We start from the raw sequence: 18,401 nt of genomic DNA on the forward strand, positions 1-18,401 counted from the left end.
TGACGCAATGTGCTTATTGTCGTGGTAACGATGTTAGGGTACCATGGCAACAGAGTTTGTTTACTGCCCACACACATGGTTGAGTGAGAGTCTGTAGAGAAGTGAAAAAATGGAGGAAAACAAGGCAAAGGCGCAGGGTCCGGGTGATGGCAATGGAAAGACTGAAAACAGTTTCGAATCCTTGGAAAAGGACTTTCAAGAGGTAATTACACTAATATAATATTAACCAACATTTCTAACCACCTCAAAACACTTACTGATTTGTGGTTTCACGATCACGTCAGGACACACTCATTTAATTTATACCCTCTGCTGTTTGTTCGTAGGTGCTTGCCGAGCTAATGGGGGACAAGAGTTTGGAGCGTTTCCGTATTGAGTATGAGAAGCTCCACCGTGCACTCAAGAAATCCCACGAGAGTGAGAAGAGACTTATGCACAAGTGCAGAGAGCTCAACTCTGAGATAGTGGCCAACTCTGCTAAAGTGTCTACTGCTCTCAAGCTATCACAAGAGGACAAATCAACCATCTCCTCTCTCAAACAAGTAAGGCTTGACTGTATACTCACGGTGAGTGCACGTAGTGTGCTTGCTGTAGGAAATCGAGAAGCTATGGAAGATGGTTGATGCTGCTCATGATAAAGAGGCGCGTGCTAGGGACACTATCAACCAACTCAAGCTGGAGATTGCTAATCTTACCAAGCTGGTGGAGCAAGGAGCAGGGCTTGGTATTGGACAGGACTCCAGTGTGGAGGAGCTCGTGAAACAGAAGGAGGAGCTCATCAGTAAGAGAGACTCGTATCTTGAGGAGATTGTGCAAGTGAGGTCATCTCTATTGTATGTGTGTGTGTGTGATAGTAAGTACATGTGGTGTTGCAGCTTCGTCAAACCATCCAAACTGCCAATGAGAGTCAGAAGAGCTCAGAGCACGAGAGAGAGGTGGCTGAGATGAAAGTGAATGAGGTAATGAATGGTTGTACTTGTGTACAACTAGACTGACTAGTTGCCTACCACACCGTACAGCTACGTGAAGAGATTACTGCCAAGAATCAGGAGATGGATCGTGAGAACAGGCGAAAAGTCAAACTGGAGAAAGACCTCAAGTCCACAATAGCAGAACTAGAGGTACGCACTATGGAGGCCAAGTCTAAACAGAACCAAGTCTTGATGGCTGATGAGGAGTACAAGCGATGTGAGCAACAACTCAGGGAGACAAGGGTGAGTGTCTACTGGTACATAATCAGCTCGCGAAAATTTCCCGCTGTACAGTATATACATTTTGCATAAGTATTTGTGGTTCCTGTGGGAAGTTTGCTATGCAGCATATGATAGCCATGCAGTTACAATTCAAACCACCAACTATCAGTATAATTATACGTGCATTGATTAAACAAGCTTCCCCCCCCTCCCTCCCCATATACAGACTCAGTTTGAGCGTACAGTCAAAGACAATGACATCCTGAACCAGCGTTTGACCAAAGCCCAGCAAGACTATGAGAATCAGCTCATGCAGAGCGACCAACTGGCAGGAGAGAACAGTCAGAAACATGCTGAGCTTAAAATCAAAGAGGAGGAGGTCACGGGACTTAAAGGAGAGATAACTCGATTGTCTCGGCTGAGAGAGAAGGTGGCCAGAAACCTGCGCTCTATGGAGGAGCAGAAGATGGAGGTGGAGGGGCATCGGGAGAAGCTCAAACAGGAGATTGCTTCCATGGAGAGAGGTACTGTATAATGGTAGTAGGTTGCAAATACTGATTGACTTGTTTGTTACAGAAATGGAGGCTCAACAAAAGAAAGCTGAACTGGACAAAAAGGCATTTGATGATCTGGTCAGAGAGAGGGACATTCTTACCAAGGTAACCTGTCAACATGTACCTAGCTCTTGTTTCAAGAGAGTGTTTGTCACAGGGCATGCGAAAGGCTGAGGGTACATCTGAAAAGATGGATCACCTTGTCAAGACTCGGAACCAGGCAATACAGAGACTGCAACAGGAGATTGCTGTGAGTACCGTCTAGTGCTGTTCCAGTTGAATCACCTCTCCCATATAGAACTATCGTGAGGAAGCTAAGAAACAGCGGCAGTTGATCCAGAGCTTGGAAAGAGAGAGGGACCGTTATGGCAAGGACGCGGCAGACGCTCATCAGGGAACCATCTCTCAGGTACTGATATCAATATACTGTATAGCTAGTTATTTTCGTAAATTTTCAAAGATTTACCTCAAACTTTGAAAATTTAGTGCTTCAAAAATTGGTTTATTTCCGGTATTGAAACCTCTCTACTGTAGGGGTGTGGTCATTTGAACCTCAATCCTCAAAATTAAAATCCGCGAAATGTTTAGTTTGAGCAATCTGCAAAGATTTGTGCCTCAAAAATAACCCGCTATGCATTAGCTATGTAGCTATTGTACACGGTTACACCAAGTACACTGTACTGCACAGATGGAGGAAGTAAAGAGAAAGGAGATGCAGCTGTACCAGCTCAAGAAGCAGATTGTTGAGATTGAGAGCAAGCTGAAACAGCAACACACCTTGTACGAGGCAGTCTGTTCAGATCGTAACCTCTGTAGCAAGAATCTTATTGAAGCTCGCGATGAAATCACTGAAATGAAAAGGAAGCTCAAGATCATGTCCCACCAGATTGACCAACTCAAGGAGGAGATTGCTTCAAAGGTACTGAAACGCACGTACAGTACGGTTGGTACAAATGCATGTGTTCCACAAGAACCCAGTACTAGCCAACACAATATCTGTAGGAGGGTGCACTGGTGAAGAGCAACATGGACCTGGTACACATAGAGAGAGACAAGGAGAGCTTGAGTAGTGAACTGTCTGCCAGGAAGCAGGAGTTAGAGACCACCAAGCAACTCATGGAGAACCAGAGGGCAGAGGAGAGGAAACTGCGCAAAATCATCTCAGAGGCATCAGCCGAACGGACAAGGCAGAAAAAAGAGCTTGAACAGGTATGGAAAATGCTACTTTACAGTACGTGTGTGTACAGTTTTACCAATGTCATGTGATTATTTTACATCATTTTATTCACAGTATAATACAGTGTGTTCTAAGCTTGTGTTGCGTTGACTGTGTGTGTGTGTGTGTGTGTGTGTGTGTGTGTGTGTGTGTGTGTGTGTGCAGGTGATCAATGAGAGGGACATTCTGGGCACTCAGTTGATTCGCCGCAATGATGAGTTAGCCCTCCTCTATGAGAAGATCAAGATCCAGCAGTCGACTCTGAACAAAGGGGAGATGCAATACTCACAGAGACTAGAGGATATTCGTATCCTCAAACTAGAGATCAAGAAGATGAGACGGGAGAGAGGAATTCTGTCCAAGAATGTGGCCAACATCGATGACCTCAGGTACACCATAATTAAGAATTTGTAATTATTATTATACTTGTGAATGCACAGTGTATAATATTATGTAGATTACACAGCCTGCAGTAGCAATGTTACACTGTTAGTACACACTACCCCCCACCCAGACGTGAGCTGTACCACATCCAGCGGGAGTTGCTCAAGGAGCGTACTCGTTGCAAGGCTCTCGAGGAAGAGCTGGAGAATCCTATGAACATCCATCGCTGGAGGAAGCTCGAGGGAAGCGACCCATCTACGTATGAGATGATCCAAAAGATACACACTCTGCAGAGGAGACTCATTCAGAAAACTGAAGAGGTAAGTATTTGCTATTAGTGTTCATGTATTCATCCGTCTGTGTGTTGGTGTTTCTAATTATTTGTCTACTGGGTATTTGACTTGAGGTATTTTTATCCAACCTTCGATTTTCCAACAATTGCAGTAATGACAGCTCATCTCATCGTAGTGCTTATTTATGATGAACTATCGTTATTAAATGCAATTTGTTGGAAAATCGATTAATTGCTTTCACAGTGTCCATCTATTTTATTTACAGGTTGTTGAGAAGGAACTGTTGATTCAAGAAAAGGAGAAGTTGTACATGGAGTTGAAGCAGATCCTCCAGAGACAGCCAGGGCCTGAGGTGGCAGAGCAGCTACAGATCTACCAGCAGACTCTCAAGGAGAAGACCAAGCAAATGAAGGTGTGTATTAGCATAACTATACTTAGCCTCAACTCCAGTCCCTTCAACAGTGCGCTTTTCCCTGCGGGCCTGGAATCGAGGCTAAACTATACTCAGTAATAAACTGTGTGCACTACATTATAATACCACCCTGCATAGTGTATGGCCTCTGAGTTGAACATGTATGACTCACAAGTGTCAGAGCACAAGATGGACATTGACAGACTGCAGAGAGAGCTACAGGAGGTCAAGAAAAATTACTACCTTCAGAAAAAGAAAGAACACCAGAAAAGGTAATTTTTTAAATTAATTTTGTTTTTGTGGGAGATAAAGTACATGCTATAACCAGAGGGTTATAGGTACACTAACAATGTACTTCACTTTCTATCGTATCCCAGTATTTCCCTTCAGGCTAATTATCATGTTCCTCTGTTCTCTTTGCTGCAGGGAGCGAGATAGGGTTCTGGGTCAAGGGCTGGGCCCGCCCATCATACCACTGTCCAAGGCAGACATGCCACGCTTTGCTGGAGGAGGGTTCAACCTCAAACAATCTCAAAAAGCTTAGATATCTCATGAATAATTATTATAGAGTGTATTACATTGAACTCTGTTGATTGAAACATTGTACGTTGTACATGTGATGTAAACTGCAGTCATGTGTATCACAAAAAAATTAACTAATACAAGTCATGTGAACTAATAAAAAATATGTACATAATAATATTATTTTTATCAGTTCACAGTTTGTGATTTGCTTGTAAACAGAAGTGCTGCATTCCCACACCACACACGACCACACTCGTACAGTGACTGCATAATGCATGGGAATTATCAATAAAGGTTTAACATTTCTTGTACTGATAAGCTTCTCAATGTGTTAGGCTACAAGCAATGGTTCCACTGTGTGCACCCACTGTACCTAGCAGTGAAGGTTTTGAGGGTAGCTGGGTCAGCCACGTCATGAGTGAAGCAAGCACTTAGTGAGAGGGGCTCCAGCTTCCACACGGAGAGTCGCTGGTCCACTGAGGTGGTGGCTACTAGACTGGGACCAAACCAACCAATACCTGTGTGTGTGTGTGGGGGGGGGGGGTTCAGAGTAAAGTAACAGGAAAGCTTGCATAAGAAAGTAACGTGTACAGACTAGGAATGTCCTCACCTGTGATGCTAGAAGAGTGGGCGGTGCTGTGTGTGCTTTGAGTGTGGAGGGACATGGAGAGATGTGGAGTGGTGGTTAGGGTGAGGTGGGTCACTGTGAGGGCATTGTCATCTCCCACTGTCACCACAGTCAGGTGGCCATCTACAGCAATTGATACAAAATTATTATAGTCAGTACAACACCACATCAATAAATCCCAGCATCCCTGACATACAACAAAGAAGGTACTAGAGTAGGTAACCCTGGAGTAGGTATAGAGCACTAGAGTAGGTATAGAGGGGCTACTAGTAGGTATGGTGGTAGTGCTCACCTTGGACTGAAGTGATGAGGTCGTTGACTCCAGATTGATGGGCCTTGAACGCAATAACAGACTCCACTGGTATACAACCTCCCATCTCCTCCACTGACATACGGCCTTCTGTCTCGAGGCTGTGTAGACTCCACACACACACAACACCGTCTGTAGCACTGGAGAGCAGTAGTGGGGGGTGGGAGGACAGTGGGTGGAGCTTGGTACACAGGATGCAATGGTCATGGTGATGTAACGAGGGTAGAGGTTGGAAGGTGTGGTTGCCCTCATCGAATATAAACTGCCTGTAGTGCAATACACATCAGGTAAATAAATATGGCAATGCTACCAGAACAGAATAATAGTCTACCTTATAATTCCATCTGAGCAGCCAGCTGCCAGGTAATGATAGGGGGGAGTGGACAGAGGTAGCGCAGCCAGACTCATCACTCTACACTCAGGCTGACTGTCCTTTGACCTCTGTTTTCGTGAGCCGTGCTTGTTGTGTAAGAACACCTCCCCACAAAGTTCAACTCTCTCCTTCAGCTCACTAGGGCCACAACCTGCACACACAATAAGCTCTGATATTAGTCTAAAAGGGTCACCACAAGTATGAGCAAGATGCTTACCGGATGGTATGTTCCAAGCCTTCAAGCTTGCCCTGGCCCCACCAGAGAAGAGCAGCTGGCCGTGGTGTCCTTGTGAAGAGGTTAGAGCCTTGACAGAGGAGAGGTGGCCAGTGAGGGTAGCTAGAAGTGAGGGACGTGTGTGTGGGGAGGCTGCTACCAGGGCAATGGTACAGTCCTCACTACCAACAGCCAACAACAGCTCACCTGCAGAGCAAAGAGCATTGTTACTACATTGAGTGTCATACATACATACCAGTGGTGGAGTTAGCATTTAGAATCTCTAGTGAGAGTGCCTCTCTTCCAACAAAACCAGGCTGTGTGTGTGTGTGTGGGTGTGAGGGTGTGTGTGTGTGTGTGGATGTGAGGGTGTGTGTGTGTGTGTGTGTGTGTGTGTGTGTGTGTGTGTGTGTGTGTGTGTGTGTGTGTGTGTGTGTGGGTGTGAGGGTGTGTGTGTCAATGGTCAAGTCCATACCTGAATGATGGGATTGGTGAAATAAGACTCCAAACTAGAGGTCCTGAAGCAGAGGGTAGATTGTTTGACATACACAGCATTCATTGTCCTAGTCTTCAAGATCTGTGAACCATTATCACACACACTCAACATGTGATAATACTGTATACCTGCTGTATAGAGCTGATGTCATATGACCTATGTCCCCCACCGCAGTTGATCTTGACTATAGGCTTGTTCTGGGCAGTGCTGTACAACACAAGGTCTGTCTGTAAGTGTGTGTGTGTGTGTGGGGGGGGGGTACTACAGTGTGAGGTGTGGAATCCCACCACCCACCCACTCACTCACTCACCGTATGGAACCCCACTACTAACATGTCCTCTTCTTGGAAAATCAGATCCTCAATCCAATCCATTCCCTTCACAGGCTGGAGGGCAATATTGCTACACATTAGACACACCACACACACACACACATGTACAGTACAGCAGGATAGCGCTGTTAGGGCTGACCTTAAAGTCAATGAGTTCTTTAAGATCTCCATCTTTGCTCAGACTGTACTTTCTGCAGCGTCCATTGCGGCCAGCACTGTACACAAAGTCTCCACTCATCTTGAGACAGGTGACACCATTGGGACCGTGCACTCGATAAGAGGCTGTTGGTTTGGTGGAGGGTGAGGGTTGGTCAGCAGTGGTTAGACACACCCTGTACACATGTAGTGAGCCTTTCCTGTCCCCTAGTAGCAGAGTGTCCCTTGTTGAGTCGTGTAGGGCCACAGATACCCAGCGATGTTTAGATGGGGGGAGCTCGAGAGTAGCAAGGGGAGTGGCCATCAGACCTTGAGGTAACATCACACACCTCCAGCAGATCTGGGGGGGGGGGGGGGGTCAAGTGTTAAAGGCCATTTTTTTGAGGCCGTTTTTTTACAAAAGTGTGGGTTATAATTATTATTATTATTATATAGGTGGGGGAAAAGTGAAAATTCAAAAATGTTGAGCTGGGCATACCATCTGATAGAGATGTTAATCATAATGCCAGACATTGAACCAACAAAACAAAAGTGATGGCTGTTTTTGAGAAAAAAAAAGCGTGGGTCTGCCTACACTGCATTCTCACCACTTGTCCGGCTGGTCCACAAGAGAGCAACATCTCATCTCCCAACCAACTGAGGGAGAACACCTTCCCAGTGTGAGCACTCCAACACAACTCAGCCGTCACATCTCCTGTGGTCATGTAATGAGTGTCAAGTACACAAAGGATGGGTAAGATTGGCTCAGTATGGTGTAGCAACAGATACCTCACCTTGTTTGTCCAATGCCAGCAGCTTTATGCTTCCCTCCAGACTGCCCACAGCCAGTAGGGGAGAGTGGAGGGCTAACAGAGAGTAACTAGAGAACAGCTGATCCCTTGCCACCTGCCTCCAGACAATAGGGGACACATCCACACAAGCAGCGTACAGAACACTATATATGACAATTAGTTCACTAACTGCATAAAAATACAATAATATACTGACCCGTGGTCTGTGTGGCAGAGAGCCGTGTTGCCATGGAGACAGACAGAACGAGGCAGGTCCTCTGTGGGTAAGTGAGTGTCCCATTCCATCTCTTGTTCTCCCTCTAAACTGAACACACGTACACCACAGTCCCCACCACCAGTTGCCTGTGCATGAGGAGGGGAATGGACATATTCCCTAGGGGCTGCTGTTACACACTCACCACTCTCTTGTTCTCTGAGTCCACGGCCATGCTCCACATACTCCGCCCCCTATGACCCCCCACAGTCCTCACAGCCACACACCTACTCCACACACGACAAGTGGCGTCCTCTCCAATGCTCACCACGTTGTCCCCTGGTAGTAGTCGGGCGTCCCAGACCCTGGCAGTGTGTCCGTACAACACTTGCACTCCAGCTATTACCTCAACACTAGAGCACAACAGAGGCACAAAGTAAGTGCTTGAACTTGTAACTAATAGCTTTTAATTAGCGGAAAATGAAGATTTGGGCCCTAAAACCATCGCTAATCCACATTATTTGATAGGCCTTTCAAGGAGCTCCTAAATGAATCCTTGATTTGAAATTGGAAATAGCTCAGCTCAGAAAAAACACCATAGATAGGGTCCATGTACAGTACCTTTGATGGAGGGTCCAGTCTTGTGGGAGTGTCCACACTCTAACAGTTCTATCATCAGACACAGAGACAAGGGAGCGGCCATCATCAGAGAGGCGCACACACAATATCACACCCTGTCAGATCACATGACTTATCAGTTACATATCACATGACCCACCTCATGTCCGGAGAGTGAGAGTCGTACTGGTACCCTGGTAGAGGGGTCAAAGTTCAGCTCCTCCGATACTGAAAGGTCAACGGTCCACAACAAGATGTGATTGAAGACTGTGCCAGAGATGGCAATGAGAGAGTTGCTACCAGTCGTTACTAGTCGTGCTGAATAGCTAGGAAATAGCTAAAAAATACATAATTATATGAGAAAAATCTAAGACAAAACATTACTCAGGAAATAGCTAAAGAAATGCATCATTATCATATGTGAAATCTAAGACAACACATTACTGTATGGTTGGATACAGAATACAGTTGGTCTCGCTGTGATAGTTGACAATATTCACGATGCCAGCTGCCACACGATACACAGTCACTACGTTGTGTGCAGTGATATAGGAGAGGGTGTAGTTTGCTGGGTCAGCAAAGCTCAGCCAACAGACGTCCAAGAGCCAATCAGAAGCCTCGATTACAGCAGATACAGGGGTCAACCTGGAGGTCACCAGTTAATGGTTACTGTGAGTGACATAGCTCACATGACTGACCTGAACTGAGGTGAGCTGTGCAGTTGAATCAGTCGAATGCTCTTCTGCCCGAACACTAGCACTAGTGGTACATCACTCTCATCAATACTGTCGTCAGCTGGAGTGTGTGTGTGTGTGTGTGTGTGTGTGTGTGTGTGTGTGTGTGTGTGTGTGTGTATAGTGTGTGTGTGTATACGTGTGGTGTGTGTGTGTGTATGTGTGTGGTGTGTGTACTGACACTAGCAACACACCTGGTCGTATGCCATGCACTCGTTTGAAGGGCAGTACCTCCTCCTGGGCTAACAGTGCTCCCTCATCACAGGAGAGCAGCTTCAGATAGGGACCTTCCCCTGCAACCAGTGCATGCAGTGTGTGCAGGGACAAGTGAGTAACTCACTCAATAATGGATGGCTTATAATCATTACCTGCTAACAGGAGCTCTAACTGTCCGATGGTAATGAACTCCAACGCGGTGACTGGAAGACAGCTCTGCTTGGCCGTGATCTTGCATGTCTTGTCAACAGTCTCCATACAGTGCAACAACCAAAGAGAGTAGATTTTTTTTTATATTATTTTTTTTCACATTTTGTGGCATATCTTCTGAAGTAAAAGTGATATGATCTATTTGAGTGCAGGTACTGAAAGTTCAATTATTGGCGCTTCCATTGGACCACCACCTGTTACATCATATGACATCATCACTATGAAATGGCTGTCTGAAGATGTGTACCTCCGAAAATATGTTAGGAATAGAAGTAGCTTATTTGTTTGAGTTAAGATCTGAAATTTATTGTGTATGTACCTGACTATATTGCTCATCTTTTGAGCTTCAACGGAAGTCTGGGCTGCTAGTAAGTTCTGAGAAATACTGAATTTTGTTGTTTTTTGGTGGCAAATATGTTAGGAATACAACTTTTGATTTTATGCTAGTTAAGGTCTGATTTTTGAGGAGCATGTACTACAATAGCATAGAATTCATCTGTACTAACTTACAGGAGCTAGACAAGTCTCATCTTTGCTAGAGCGGCCCTTCTTGTCAAAAATGGTGATTTTGCTCCGTTTTGCTACTTTTGCTGACGTATGCAATGATATTCATTGATTTGTGACATCACAAATCATCTTGTTGTTATTTGCTACATCCAAAGGTCATGTGATGTCTACCTGCAAATACACAGTTGGTGTTGGTCATTCTGTGTCACAGGGGCGTGGTAATTGAGCTTACTACGTAGCCAAATCACCCCAAAAGTCATAAAAAGCACTGTTTTTGACAAGATGGGCCGCTCTAGCAAAGGAGAGGCTAGCCTAACTCCTGTAAGTTAGTACAGATGAAAAGTACACTATTGTAGTACATGCTGCTCAAAAATCAGACCTTAACTAATATAAAATCGAAAGTTGTATTCCTAACATATTTGCCACCAAAAAACAACAAAATGCAGTATTTCTCAGAACTTACTAGTAGCCCAGACTTCCGTTGAAGCTCAAAAGATGAGCAATATACTCAGGTACATGCACAACAAATTTCAGATCTTAACTCAAACAAATAAGCTACTTCTATTCCTAACATATTTTCCGAAGTACACATCTTCAGACAGCCATTTTATACTGATGATGTCATGTGATGTAACAGGTGGTGGTCCAATGGAAGCGCCAATAGTTGAACTTTCAGTACCTGCACTCAAATAGATCATATCATTTTTACTTTAGAAGATATGCCACAAAATGTAAAAAATGTGTACCAAAAAAAAAAATCTACTCTCTTTGGTTGTTGCACTGTAGGCCATGTGGATGTCATTTATAAACTTGATGACCCTTTACTTTTTCATTCATTATCTAATCTCATAAATCACAAGCAAAAATACGACCATTACCTACCACAAGGTACAGGATCATCACAAAGAAAAGTAACAAACTTGCTCCACGTTTCTGTCTCTGTGGATGAACGTCGAATCACGAAGAGAAGCAGCAATGGCGGCTATTCCACGCAAGAGAAAGCTCGACATTGGAGACCTGGCTCCAGACAAGCCCAAAATGAGGTACTCTATCACTTCATGTGCGGTATGGTATATTGTGAGCGTCATGTAGCTGTGAATTTATTTTTCACATTGATTGTATTATGAATAATAGAATAAATTCATCATAGTGTACCATACTTCTTCGGTGTCCCCATAAAATAATTACATTTGCTGTGAGACCATAAAATTATACTATTAGTGTGGGCGAAATGTTTAAATGGTGCATATTCAGAAGGACGCCTTGAAGTAGTGTACGTGGTATTTCATAGATTGTTTCGGTAGATTGCAGTGTCTGTACTAACGGAAAAAATCTGCTTCAATCTCCATCAAACACCTGTTGCTGTCCACCATGGCAACAGCAAATTGGAGGAGACCTGGGGAGCTAAGTCATCTACTGGCTCCACCTCGCCTGCAATGCCTAAGGCACAATTCAACAAGTACACAGGGCGGCCTTTCTCTGCCAAGTTCTGGGCTATTCTTGACAAGAGAAAGAACCTGCCGGTGTGGGACTACTATACCAAGTTCATGGAGCTGGTCAAAGACAACAGGGTGGTCGTGCTCGTTGGAGAGACAGGTTCCGGGAAAACCACTCAGGTCCGTGGGTGTGGTGTGTGTGTCATTAGACTTCAATACAATGTTCAGATGGGCACTTTGAAATGTAATGTCCCAAGTTAGAACTTGTGCATCCTAGCTAGTTACCATCTATGTTATCAAGAGTAGATAAGAGCACATGTATCTACTCTTGATGTTATTCAACGTGGTAAATTCAAGTGATCATTCATTGCCCCTCTAGATTCCCCAATGGTTGGCTGAGATGTCCCAGGAGCTCAAGGGCAAGGGTAAGCTAGTGGGGTGTACTCAGCCTCGACGTGTGGCAGCCATGAGTGTGGCCCAGAGGGTGGCCGATGAGATGGACGTGTCCCTGGGGCAGGAGGTGGGCTACACCATCCGGTTCGAGGACTGCACCAGCCCACGCACTATACTCAAGTGAGTGGGTGGTGTGCTCATTACCTGAGGGGGCGGTGTAGAGTAGCCACACAAACAAGCATTAGTATATTCAAGTGTGTGGAGTGTGGACTATCCCCTGTACTAGTGTAGTTTGATGACTATATATTGAAATGTGCATCTTTGTGTAACTAGAGTTATTTTGCTTGCTGTATTCTTAGCCTAACCTAACCACGCCCCCGTCCTTGCAGATACATGACGGACGGTATGCTGCTGAGAGAGGCCATGAACGACCCTCTGCTGGATCGCTACGGAGTCATCATTCTCGACGAGGCTCACGAACGCACTCTAGCCACAGACATTCTGATGGGTCTGATAAAAGAGATTGTGCAGCAGAGGGAAGATCTTAAGATTATCGTCATGAGTGCTACTTTAGACGCGGGAAAGTTCCAGCACTATTTCCTGGACGCCCCTCTACTAGTGAGATATGTACCACTGCAGTGGATTGCAGTGCACTTGCAACAGAGAATTGCCAACAGCAAACCACAATATAATTATTACCCGAGGCCGTGCCGCGGCCAGCGGGTATAGTAGTCAGTTGGTTTGTTTGTCTGTCCGTTTGTCTACTCATCTGGCTGCCATAGCACTGCGTTTACAGCATGGATAGCCTCCGTACAACAAGTTATTAGTGGCAGATTTCGCTTCGTTGTCGTATAAAAGCAAGCAAAAGCTTGAATTTGCATATAGCCTAGCTCTACACGCGACCTTTATTCGAGGTAGATCTACATATTTGCAGCTGAAGTGATCCCTTACCAGTCTTTATTAAACATTGTAGGTTTGTTGCTGTTTACTCCTCTGATCTATTTACTTATGTCAACACCCGAGGGTTAGCACTTGTGTGGCTTAGTGGTTAGGGTGGTGGCTTAGTAGATTAGATGATAGATAAGGTGTGGGTTCGATTCTTTCTTAGGGGACTTTTCTTCATTTCTTTACAAATCAATAAGTAATTTCCCTAACTTTTGAATACATCATACTCCTGTCAAGTACGTAGATCAAGTTGGGGCGTCGCCCGGTTTCTGTGAAACGAAGTTTCACAGAAACCGGGCGACGACCCAACTTACCCTTTTTAGGTAGATTAGGTTCTGTCCTTAATATTTTCTGTAGAAGTGGCCGAAATTATTCAGCTATGCCAGTTTGGCCCTAATACAATCTAATTGTGGTTTTGCTGTCAGGCAAAACTGTGCACTGCAATCCATAATCTCACTGTAAATTGTGTTTGATTTGTTACTTGTAAGTCCCTTATTCATATTATAATGTTCCCTCCCATGTGCCCCCCCATGTGCCCCCCCCCCCTACATATTATAATGTTCCCTCCCATGTGCCCCCCCCCCCTACAGAGTGTCCCTGGTCGTACTCACCCGGTGGAGATCTTCTTCACCCCTGAGCCTGAGCGGGACTATCTTGAGGCAGCCATTAGGACCGTGGTGCAGATACACATCTGTGAGGAGGTGGAGGGAGACGTGTTACTCTTCCTAACTGGACAAGAGGTACGTGTGTGTGTGTATGTGGTGTGGGTGTGTGTGTGGTGTGGGTGGGTGTGTGTGTGGTGTGGGTGTGTATGTGGTGTGGGTGTGTGTGTGGTGTGGGTGTGTGCGTGGTGTGTGAAAGCTTTTGTCAGCTAAGTAAGTGCAATGGAATTTGCAGCCTTATATAAAACAGTTGTGAGGTGTTCTTTACCACATGTAGAAAGTTATTTCTATCAATATCTCTGACTATTGTTTCATAGCCAGTGATTATTATTTACCGGCAAGTGTACATTATTTGCTATTGCCTCCCACTTCCCAGGAAATTGAGGAGGCTTGCAAACGCATCAAACGAGAAGTTGAAAACCTTGGCCCTGAGATTGGTGACCTCAAGTGTATCCCGCTCTACTCCACTCTGCCCCCCGCACTACAGCAGCGGATATTCGAGTCAGCCCCGCCCAAGAAACCCAACGGAGCCATCGGACGTAAGGTGGTGGTCTCCACCAACATCGCTGAGACCTCCCTCACAATCGACGGAGTGGTGTTCGTTATTGACCCTGGGTTCTCTAAGCAAAAGGTGTCTGTGTGTGTGTGTGTGTGTGTGTGTGGCAACTATCTTTGACCGTCTATAGAGTAAGTTTGGATGAACTGATTTCCAAACAAAAATATGCATTCTGTAGCTAGTAGGGAGGGCCATCACATGTGTGAGTGGCATACTCACTGTCTGTAAAGATTGCTGCTGAAAGGTTGCCTGAGGCTCTAGACTGCTGATATATTATGACTGTACAGTGGTAGAGCTGCTTAGTGATAGTAATAGCTCAACCTGCACATGCACCACTGTATATTATACATTCACTACTTGCTGTCTGATTGGTTGGTTGGTGACAGGTGTACAATCCTCGTATCCGGGTGGAATCTCTACTAGTATCAGCCATCTCCAAGGCCAGTGCTCAACAGAGGGCGGGCCGTGCCGGGAGGACCAAGCCTGGCAAGTGCTTCAGGCTATACACAGGTGAGAGAAGGTTTAACCATGTTGTAACAAACCCTCACACTGACCACACCCCCCACAGAGAAAGCGTACCAGAACGAGATGCAGGACAACACATACCCGGAGATCCTCCGCTCCAATCTGGGCACTGTGGTGCTGCAACTCAAGAAGCTGGGCATTGATGACCTTGTGCACTTTGACTTCATGGACCCTCCCGGTAACACACACACACACACGCACGCGCGCGCGCGCGCACACACACACACACGGTGCAGCTTGTGGTATGATTTTATTGTGTTTTGATAAAGTTATAAGATGGTGTGTTTTCATGTTTAATGTTGGGCCCAAGTGTCCCACTTTTGAAGAAAAAGCATGGGCTATAAAAAAATATATATAGTCTTCGTGTTTTCTCTGAAATTAGCCTGTTTGGGAGGTATAACTTTGACTGCACATAACTTGAGTGTTAGGATTGTACATCTACACACTGCCTCTTATCCCACACTCCCCACACCCACCCACTCCACTCCCCACAGCACCTGAGACACTGATGAGGGCACTGGAGCTGCTCAACTACCTCGGGGCACTAGATGATGACGGAGAGCTGACTCAGCTGGGGGCCATCATGGCTGAGTTCCCTCTGGACCCCCAGCTGGGGAAGATGGTCATAGCCAGCACTGACTATAACTGCTCCAATGAGATCCTCTCAATCACAGCAATGCTGTCAGGTGTGTGGGCGTATGTGTGAGTGTGGGGTGGGCGTATGTGTGACAATACTGTCAGGTGTGTGAAGTAAGCACTCTTACAATGTTTGCTACTTTTGTTCTCAGTTCCACAGATATTTGTACGGCCCCCTGATGTGAGGAAGCAAGCTGACGAGGCCAAGATGCGGTTTGCCCACATCGATGGTGACCACCTCACTCTGCTCAATGTCTACCACGCCTACAAACAGAGTAAGTTATGCAGATCTTGTGAAATTGAAACTTTATTTGAACATGGAGGTATCAAATGTCTGTTTAATTAATTAGAGCAGGTGTGAACTGTTTTTGTACTCACATTACATCATACCTAACATGTCCCCTTAAGGCATGTGCTAGAGTTGTTTGTGTGAGGGTATTTACTAAACCCCTTCTTAAGTCTGTTACCGCGTTCTCACTCGCCAACTGGAAATGAATGGAATTTTACATGTGTACATGTGTACATGTGTGTAGTAACTCTCTGGAGGATTCTAATGGACGTCACTCAGTCTAATGGACCTCACAACTTGCTTCCTGCTCTACTGGCTGTACGGCTTATCCTCTAGCTGTAGTTTCCTAGTCTCGTTACATCTTTTCCTCACTTTCATTGTTCCACTGCTTTCAATTACCATAGAATCATGTTCAAGGATAAGGGAAATGGGCCGATGATCATCATGGCCCCAGGAGTCTGTGTTATTTAGTGTCACTGTGTGTTAGGGAGAATGGAAACCGCTCTCCTCTATTTCCTTGTCTTACTGTATGCCCTCCCTCTTATATCATTCTTCCTTTTCGAGTGTCTTCTCGTTACATAGGTGGGGTCATAGTTCAGTGTGTGCTTGTGTGTGTGTGTGTGTGTGTGTGTGTGTGTGTGTGTAGAGTATTGCCTGGGGATATAGATGTGTTTTCCTGTTTGTTCCCTGTATCTTCATGCTATATCTTGTGGCTGTACTACATACATGTACCTGCCTGGTAAACAACCATCTCTTGTGGGAATGGGGTAACGTGAGAGCATGTATGACCCAGTATAAGGTACATGCACACCTGTAGCTACACCAATACCTGCCTTAGGGGGAGACTGGTTTTATTATCGTTAGTTCCCATTTAAGGCAGCATTTCCTTGTCAACAAATTGCACCTGATGGGGAGTCTTATAGAGAACATTGCTTGTACTTCCACCTTGCATTCCAGAACAAGTTAACTTATTATTATTATTATTATTATTATTATTAATTATGTACCACACTGTTATCTCCATTATTAATATTATTATACATTACATTAACCTGTACACTTTTGCTTACCCCCCCCCCCACAGGTAAAGAAGACCCCCAGTGGTGCTACGATAACTTCGTGAGCGCTCGCTCGCTCAAGTCAGCTGACAATGTTCGAGAGCAGCTGTCTCGGATTATGGATCGTTTCAACCTCCAACGCACGAGTACAGAGTTCACGAGCAAAGACTACTACCTCAATATACGCAAGGCTCTTGCAACTGGGTTCTTTATGCAGGTAAGCTATATTACATGACTGGTATCCATGGGGACATTACAGGAATGCAAACAAGTGTAGTAGTATACCCACCCTCACGATTAGAGTAACTTTGTGTGTGCTATTTCTCGACTGTTGGTAGCCCCACCCCCTGGAGATTACGACCCCCCACAGCTTATTAACAATGACCCCCCAGGTGGCTCACCTTGAGAGGAGTGGTCACTATCTGACTGTCAAGGACAACCAAGCAGTACAGCTTCACCCGAGCACCTGTCTCGACCACAAACCAGAGTGGGTGCTCTACAACGAGTTCGTGCTCACCACCAAGAACTACGTCCGCACCTGCACAGACATCAAGCCAGAGTGGTGAGTCTGTGCCATGACGTATCAGCTAGCTCTAGACATCAAGCCAGAGGAGTGGCAGGCATACTATGACATACAGCTAGCTTTAGACATCAAGCCAGAGTGGTGAGTCTGTGCCATGACGTATCAGCTAGCTCTATAGACATCAAGCCAGAGGAGTGGCAGGCATGCTATGACGTAACAGCTAGCTCTAGACATCAAGCCAGAGGAGTGGCAGGCATGCTATGACATACAGCTAGCTCTAGGCATCAAGCCAGAGTGGCAGGCATGCTATGACATACAGCTAGCTCTAGACATCAAGCCAGAGTGGCAGGCATGCTATGACATACAGCTAGCTCTAGACATCAAGCCAGAGTGGCAGGCATGCTATGACATACAGCTAGCTCTCAATATTGTGTATAGATTAAACCAGCCATACAGTCTATTGTTAGCTACTAGCTTGCATTGCTATAGTGATTAACCCTGTCCCCCCCCCCCCCCAGGCTGGTGAAGATAGCCCCACAGTACTATGACCTCGGTAACTTCCCACAATGCGAGGCAAAGAGGCAGCTGGAGAAAGTCAAGGCCAAAGTTGAACTGCAAAATCAAGGCATCTTTTGAACATTGTGTACAATGAACTCTTATATTTGGGAACTTGGGAACTTGTGTTCCAGTCAATTAATTGTCAAGTTGTATAAGTGCTTAATGATGCAAACATTACATAATTATTACAATAGTATTAAATGATTAATGAAGCACGAATTGCATTTATTTTCCATGTGATGATGAATGCAAGTTTCAATAAATATGCGTAAGTGAGTTATTCTTTGGGAAGTATAAGAAATAGTGATTACTAAAAATAATGGCGTACAATAACCAAATTCATGAGTTCTAATTATATTCATAGTCATATTTCCCTATTAATTAAGATATGCAAGTTTTTCACTGTCTGTTAGAGAAACCTAATCCATGCATGAGCGGTCGTAGGAAAGAGGGGTTGGAAAATCCC

The 18,401-nt window shown here is 45.2% G+C and overlaps 3 protein-coding genes across 5 annotated transcripts; 2 read left to right on the plus strand and 1 right to left on the minus strand.

The window, feature by feature from the left end:
* Positions 1-42: 42 nt before the first annotated feature.
* On the plus strand, positions 43-4,717 carry LOC135332280 (cilia- and flagella-associated protein 58-like). The gene is made up of 16 exons (XM_064527660.1): positions 43-202; positions 327-542; positions 595-816; positions 876-959; positions 1,020-1,214; positions 1,420-1,717; positions 1,770-1,852; positions 1,905-1,997; positions 2,046-2,156; positions 2,436-2,666; positions 2,750-2,956; positions 3,129-3,352; positions 3,478-3,667; positions 3,906-4,052; positions 4,191-4,324; positions 4,479-4,717. Exons 1-16 carry the CDS (start codon positions 110-112, stop codon positions 4,594-4,596), a joined length of 2,646 nt encoding a protein of 881 aa, XP_064383730.1. The 5' UTR covers positions 43-109; the 3' UTR covers positions 4,597-4,717.
* On the minus strand, positions 4,623-11,196 carry LOC135332279 (tRNA (34-2'-O)-methyltransferase regulator WDR6-like). The gene is made up of 22 exons (XM_064527659.1): positions 11,138-11,196; positions 9,790-9,894; positions 9,616-9,714; positions 9,386-9,482; positions 9,147-9,332; positions 8,848-9,013; positions 8,691-8,803; positions 8,275-8,482; positions 8,073-8,218; positions 7,859-8,019; positions 7,673-7,779; positions 7,069-7,425; positions 6,909-6,983; positions 6,727-6,825; positions 6,578-6,679; positions 6,359-6,419; positions 6,106-6,309; positions 5,847-6,039; positions 5,498-5,781; positions 5,188-5,328; positions 4,951-5,095; positions 4,623-4,841 (listed from the first exon to the last, which is right to left on the minus strand). The coding sequence occupies exons 1-22, from the start codon at positions 11,154-11,156 to the stop codon at positions 4,769-4,771; spliced, it is 3,141 nt and encodes a 1,046-aa protein (XP_064383729.1). The 5' UTR covers positions 11,157-11,196; the 3' UTR covers positions 4,623-4,768.
* A 42-nt stretch (positions 11,197-11,238) lies between these two features.
* Positions 11,239-18,207, plus strand: LOC135332283 (putative pre-mRNA-splicing factor ATP-dependent RNA helicase PRP1). 3 transcript variants are annotated; one of them, XR_010393178.1, is made up of 13 exons: positions 11,239-11,397; positions 11,736-11,970; positions 12,170-12,363; positions 12,573-12,801; positions 13,719-13,868; positions 14,167-14,421; positions 14,733-14,856; positions 14,915-15,049; positions 15,366-15,557; positions 15,660-15,782; positions 16,881-17,071; positions 17,247-17,518; positions 17,896-18,037. XR_010393178.1 is itself a non-coding variant. In XM_064527663.1 (13 exons), exons 1-13 carry the CDS (start codon positions 11,300-11,302, stop codon positions 18,011-18,013), a joined length of 2,214 nt encoding a protein of 737 aa, XP_064383733.1. In that variant the 5' UTR covers positions 11,240-11,299; the 3' UTR covers positions 18,014-18,207. The 3 variants fall into 3 exon arrangements, 2 of the variants coding, with proteins under 2 accessions (XP_064383733.1, XP_064383734.1); XM_064527663.1 differs by having other exon boundaries at positions 11,240-11,397; positions 17,247-17,416; positions 17,896-18,207; XM_064527664.1 differs by having other exon boundaries at positions 11,261-11,397; positions 11,659-11,970; positions 17,247-17,416; positions 17,896-18,207.
* Positions 18,208-18,401: the final 194 nt, after the last annotated feature.

This window comes from Halichondria panicea, chromosome 2 (genome assembly GCF_963675165.1).
Source record: "Halichondria panicea chromosome 2, odHalPani1.1, whole genome shotgun sequence".
In the NCBI taxonomy this organism is placed as follows: domain Eukaryota; kingdom Metazoa; phylum Porifera; class Demospongiae; order Suberitida; family Halichondriidae; genus Halichondria; species Halichondria panicea.